At 28.8% G+C, this 6,789-nt stretch overlaps 1 protein-coding gene across 1 annotated transcript; it reads left to right on the top strand.

The window, feature by feature from the left end:
- The first annotated feature begins 220 nt into the window (after positions 1 to 220).
- Positions 221 to 1,994, top strand: LOC115697899 (zinc finger protein 10-like). Its single transcript, XM_061101653.1, has one exon. It carries the CDS (start codon positions 607 to 609, stop codon positions 1,675 to 1,677), a length of 1,071 nt encoding a protein of 356 aa, XP_060957636.1. The 5' UTR covers positions 221 to 606; the 3' UTR covers positions 1,678 to 1,994.
- The last annotated feature ends 4,795 nt before the right edge of the window (positions 1,995 to 6,789 follow it).

The raw sequence follows: 6,789 nt of genomic DNA on the forward strand, positions 1-6,789 counted from the left end.
AATTATGAATTAATAAATAAAGGACCCACAATTATTGAAGCATAATTGCCACTTTTCTTGCTTGAGATGAGCGCTAGCTACGAGAAAATCAATTCAGTCAGAGTGTTCCAGTTTGTCTGCATATCATATTCTCTTCTTCATATAAAAGGGCCCACATCAAGGATTTTCTAAACTCTATTGTTCCATCCTTAGAAGAAAGATACACAATATTTTTTTTTTTGGTTAAAAAAATTATAATAAATAATTAATAATTTCATTATTTTCAGTCACTGACGGAATGTGTTTGGAAGCCAAGCAGAAAATCCCAAAAGAGTAGCTGCTGTAAGACAGAAATATTGAACAACAAGAGGGTAGAGTAACCCCACCAAACTTACAAACCTTCCAAACAAGTCCTTAAGAAACCTATCTACCTAGCTAGCTATCTCATATGAACCCCTCTTTGATCTATCTTGATCTGCACCACTATGTATCCTTGTACATACCTCTAGTTATGTCCATATCCTTACAGATCATGTACTACTCATAATATATAGTTCTGCTGCTTCTACTACTTATTATTGTTGTTATTATCCATCATAAGATATTTTGTTGGTATAATCTAGTTCTATGGAAGAAGCTCGGCACTGGGTGTGGGCAAAGAGAAAGCATGGCCTTGTCAGTAGTAGCAGCCCTCATCATCTTATGGTGCCCAAAAACCCTGCTTCTTCTTATGATGATTCCTGGGAAGAGCAAGCTTTCGCAGAAGACGCTGCAGGGCCTCTCGGCGGCTGCATATGGCCCCCGAGATCTTACTCTTGCAGCTTTTGTAGAAGAGAATTTCGCTCAGCTCAAGCTCTTGGTGGCCACATGAATGTGCACAGGAGAGATAGGGCTAGACTAAAGCAGTCTCCGGAGCTCCATCACCGCGAAATCGTCAATCAAAATCAACATATCAACAACGATAATAATAATAATAATATGGCTCTTCATCATCTTCACCATCATCATCATCTTCATCAAAATCCTTTGATCACTACCACTACCACCACATCATTTGGCCCTCCCAGCCAATATGGCCCATCATCTCAAGTTTGTGCCTTTGTTTATGATCCTAACCCTAATATTACTGACCCTGCTCCAGAAGTAGGTTTTATTCCATCATCATCACCTTCTTCTTATAATAACAATAAAAAACAGAATTGTGGAAAACAAGCAGAAACCTTGTTAGTCCCTCCTTTCTTTTCATCTTCTCTTGTAGTTGAAAATACTAAGAAGTCTTCCAATAGTACTAATAGTAGTGCTCTAAACCCTTCACACCAGTCCTGGTCAAACTTTGACAAATATTTCCATGACTCCAATGATCATAAAAATGATCATATGAGAGATCCTAATCATCACAAGAATATTTCATCAATAACTGTGGAATCTGGATCTTGTAGAAGGAGTAGCACAACGACTAAGGTGGACTATGTGAAGAGTACTGATTTGTCAGTAAGTTTGAATTTGGTGGTTTGTCATGCAATTCAAACTGAATCTGGTAATAGTAATAAAGATAAAGAGGGTTTACTGATGAGTTGCAAGAGAAGAAGAATTGAGCCATGTTCAGATGAGTCAATTACATTTGATGAACTTAGCCCTTGTTCTATAGAAGAATTAGATCTTGAGCTCAGGCTTGGTGACCGACCTAAGGTAAAGTAGAATTTCAGAATTATCCGATCGAAGTTTTTACTTTTCATACAAATATTATAGATGTGACTTTTCTCTCTTGTACCTTCCGTTTGTTCAATCTTTGTTTGTTTGGTTAAAATTTCCACCTTTAGTTTTCTCTTCTTTTGGGGTTTAATTTGATCACAATCTAGTGCCATGCCATGGCATGTTTGCCTAAATCTGAGTTTGATCACTCTGCAGGGTACAACAAATTATACAATATTGATAATGATATGACAAAAAAGCGTGAAAGCTCAATATTATTGCTGTTTATAAAAGTATAATTACATTCAGATGACTGGATAATCACCATTATCATTGCAGTAGTTCATTTTATCTATTTAATTACGTGTATATGTATATATATATATATATATAAATTTTTACAGTAAGTAGAGCATTGTCCTTGTTCTTAATATCGGTGATTTCAATGTATATATATATATATATATATCTTTATATAACATATTCAATTATTCCATGGTCGATTTGGATAGCCCCTATGTCTCCTTTGAAATATATATTTTCAAATGTATACAATACAATGGTATATATGTATGCTATAATATATATACTAGCTACTACTTGTACTAATTATATCTTGATCAAAAATTCTATCAAAAAAAAAAATCTAATTAAGAAATACTTAGAGAAACATTTTAAAATATGAATAATATATATATATATATATATAAACATATATGATGATGTATACCATACTTGCATGATAATTCTTGGGTTTTCTAGGAAAAGTACTAAACTGACTGATATCGATATACCGTACTCTTCCAAACATAATTACCTTTAATCATGTCAAGACAAAACTAAACAAGAGTTAATTACTGATTACTAACATTACGAAATAGTATTTCTTAATTAATAATCAAATAATAGCAGTATAGCACACTAATAAGTTAATAGTTAGGTTTCTAAGTAATCAGTTGCTCTTCATGATCTACATCTAGTCTTGAAATAAGTTACTATTACGTGAACATTAGGCACAGAAAAGTAATATATACTAGCATACAAGCATGTGAAGAGAATTATTTTTATTCTGTAATAATATTTAAGATGGAACATCTTGGTTTTTGAAAAGTCACTAACAAAGAGGGTATTTTTGTTTGTTAGTTATTAATGTTATATTATATAAATATAGGTTTATACATAGGGAGAGACAATTTTTTTTTTTTGGTGAGAAAGATTAATAGAGGTATACATATATATTTTTATATATATAAGATTAATTATGTGTATATATGGGTGAGGTTAAGGGGGAGTATAGGAACTGACCAAAAAATGCATGGATTAGAATGAGCACATTTTTCCATTGAGTATACCTCACTGACATTCCAAATTAGAAATAAACAAGAATTTCCTACTAAACCAACCCACAAAACACTCAAAGACATGATGAGTCTCTCAAAACCATATAGAGTCAGATACATCCCAACATCGATTCCCTTTTCTCTTGTATTATTATCATCACACCAATCAGTAGATCTACTTACACTGTCTATATAATTATGCTCCTTCGAATACGTCCATATACTTGTGTTAGCTCTCTCACTTTTATTCTATCTCTCTCTAAATCCTTCCAAAAAAAACTCACCAACTATATGGAATCAATCTAATTAACAATTTCCCAAATATTGCTCATTTGTACATATATACATTATAAATTATTTATAAATTCACGAGCAGAATATTATTGCATCACGATTTTTAGGTGCTATCAACCCATCTTGTGTTTCTTGTTCAAGTGTGTATAATTAAGTTCTGGCTTTTCGTCAGGACTGTTGTCCCTATATTAATATATATATTTTCTAGTTATGTAGTTGATGTAAATTAATCTGTGGTAGATTTAGTTATATGTATATTTATGTATAGAGGCAGAAAAGTATAACTTGTATATATATTTCCCCCTAGAAACCTTAACTTTTCCTAGGGCATAGGTAGTACTACACAGGAGACAAGGAGATTATTCTAGGTTGTTTCTCTTCTTCCATTTTAAGGTATTTTATAGAACTAGTTGTTGACTTTATTAGGGTTTGCAGGGGAAACTGTGGAAGAGAAGGAAGGGAAAAAAAAAAAACAATAATAGACTAATTTTCCGAAGGAATTTAAGTCATCCCCAACAAGTGTATTCCATTTAAGGGTAATAATAGTATTAATGATTTGAGAGACTTTAAAATGTGAAAGTGAAAGATCGAAGAATTGAGAAAAGAATGAATATAAACGGTTAAATTAAAAATATACATGTATTTACTCATATATATATATTTATAACAAATTATTTAGAGAAAGTGAGATTGTTTTGGTTTGGGTTCTCCCAAGTGCCACATCCGTGTAAGAAGTCTTATAAGTAAATGGTTGGGGTTTGTCTTCTTCGAGGTCATGAGTTGGATAGATGTGAGAGTTTACAGAAAGGTCTAAATTGTGAAACTTAATTAGGGAGATAGAAAGAGGCATATTATAGTGGCAGTGATGCACATGGGCATAAGATGTCATTTCTCTGTTCTTTCAAAGGAAAGTCAATATAGAATTGAGTGAGAGAGAGATCTTATTATTCCAACTCAATATAAATTAATAATTATTTATTATTATTTATGTGACCTTGCATGCGCTTTCTCTGATTAGGGTATTTTGATAATTCCAAATCTGTCTAAAGAATTAGGATTTTGAATAATATTTTCCAGTCACTACAACAATGAACTAATTTTTTTAGTAATTTAATTATATAAACAAACATTTTTTTTATTTATTTTTTTGACAGCTAAGGTGTTTTTGCATGGAACCGAGTTCTTCACGAGCTCACTTCACAGTTGTATATACAAACACATGCATACACCTATCTTACCTATTATATAAATGCCTATCTAACTATTTTTGTTGTGCATTTAACAGATTCTTTTGTTTTTTTACAGAATATTCTCAAAAAAAAAAATTAATTTTAACAGAAGTATAAATTACAAATAGCATTTTTTAAGAGTTGCATCCTTCCACATATAAATACAACTATTGGCAAATAAGCACTTATTGGCACAAACCATCTTTTATATATTGTGATCATCAACTACACTAATTGTGTACATATAATATCTGCTGTATATTTGTAAAACACATCTTTTCATCCCTCATAGAATTCCTTGAATCATACACTTTAATGTTGCAGCGAGTGTTCAACAAAATGTTAGAAGGAGAGAGTTATGTATAGGTAACCCTGATCTAAGAATAATAGTGACAATTCTTCCAAATTGTATAATTATGTTTTTACTCGATTGGAAAGTCATCAAGAACTTGGAATCTGTCGAAAACTAAGGCTCCAATCGAAAGCATGTCTTGAGCCGAGAAACAAACTTATACGCAATTCTATAGATGCCAAATTGCCACTATTTTTTTTTATTTTATTTTATTTATTTTTTGTCAGGATCACTTAGCCTAGGGTATAGGAAAAAAATACTGGATTTAAATTATTGAAATTCCTCCTAATAATTTATGCAAAATTTTCTGCCCAAAATTTCATTAGTTTTTGGTTGGGCTAATAAAAAATGACTGAAATTAATTCAATCTATGGGGATGATGTATGGAGGGAATAATAGGTGTTCAAGAAAGAGTTAAAAAGATAGAGGCCTTATACTGGTGGATAAAGTTTTGGTTTTGGGTCGAAGATAACAGTAAAATACATTAAAATATGATATATGAGAAATAAGAATGGATAAGAGTAAAAAGTATTTTGGTAAATATTGATTTTTTTTTTTTTGAAAGATGGTAAATATTCATTGATATTATTTATTGTTAAACATTTTGTATTTATTAAGTTGTTTTCTTTTCAATTTTTTTATTTATTGGTGGTATTTTTTGAAATTATTTTTTTTAAAAAAAAATATTAATAGTAATAATGATAATAATAATTAAATTACTCAGATATAATAACATAATTTATATCTTGCACCCTTATTTTATACTATTATATCATTCATTTACTAATTACCTTTTTTTTTTTTAATTAACTTACTTGTGTAGAATATTATCAAACTTTTAAAATTAATAAAATATATAATGATATGAGATAAGTATGATTGAGAGAAAGCCAATGATTAGTTTTTATTATAGAACCTTGATGCTTATAGATTTAGAGAAGATGATGAGAAATTACGGCTAAAATATATATAGTATAATTGGAGGAATTTTTAGTGGAAATAAGGGTGCATTATGCATTTATGTCTTTCGTATCTTATTTGTTGTTCTAAATTATATTAAAAATATATAATTAGTATTTTTTTTTTTGTTATAATAAATTAGTTTTTATGTGTATATATAGATTAATTATATTTTGAAAGGACAATAATAAATTTTTCATAGTGAATAATTATTGTATATATATAATAATTAGTTAAATTTATATTGTCAATGAACTTAAAATAATGATTTAAATATTTTAAATATCTAAATACATGTTAGAATTTAAAAATAAGATGAATGAAGTTCTATCTCAAAATTAATTAGCAATGGGAGGAGTAACTCATTTATCTTATATATCACAATTTATTTCTACACATTAACAATGTGGGACTAACTCTAATAATACACGATTTTAATTTTAACCGTGACTTATAATTAAACAAGATAAATCGTAGTAGCGAACATTTCTTTAATTGTGGGAAAAACCATCAAATTAAAAAATATTGTATTTTTTAGATCAAAAATATTAAATTTTCATCAATAATACAAAGTATTATATATATATATTTATATGTAAGCAAATATATTTTAACATATATGTAAATATAAATATATTTTCAGTGCAAAGTATATACTGTAATAAAAGACAACACTTAAAGCATATCTATAATTATGTTTGGTCACAAAGTAAAATAAATTTTGGATTGTTATGCAACAAAAATAATAGAATATTCTAAAAAAGTATGATTTTAATATACACATATTTATTTATTTATTATATACTAAAATAATTAATAATTGAATACTAATGCTAATTTTTATAATTTATTTTTTAGAAAAATAATAAATATATTGAAAGTGTTTCTAATGAATTGACAACTAAATGTTAGATATTATAAATTTATGTTGATCAAGAGAAGA

The sequence above is a fragment of the Cannabis sativa genome, chromosome 7 (genome assembly GCF_029168945.1).
Source record: "Cannabis sativa cultivar Pink pepper isolate KNU-18-1 chromosome 7, ASM2916894v1, whole genome shotgun sequence".
Taxonomy (NCBI): Eukaryota; Viridiplantae; Streptophyta; class Magnoliopsida; order Rosales; family Cannabaceae; genus Cannabis; species Cannabis sativa.

Coding starts and splice junctions, on each gene's coding strand:
- LOC115697899 (XM_061101653.1), top strand. CDS start 607: ATGGAAGAAGCTCGGCACTGGGTGTGGGCAAAGAGAAAGCATGGCCTT.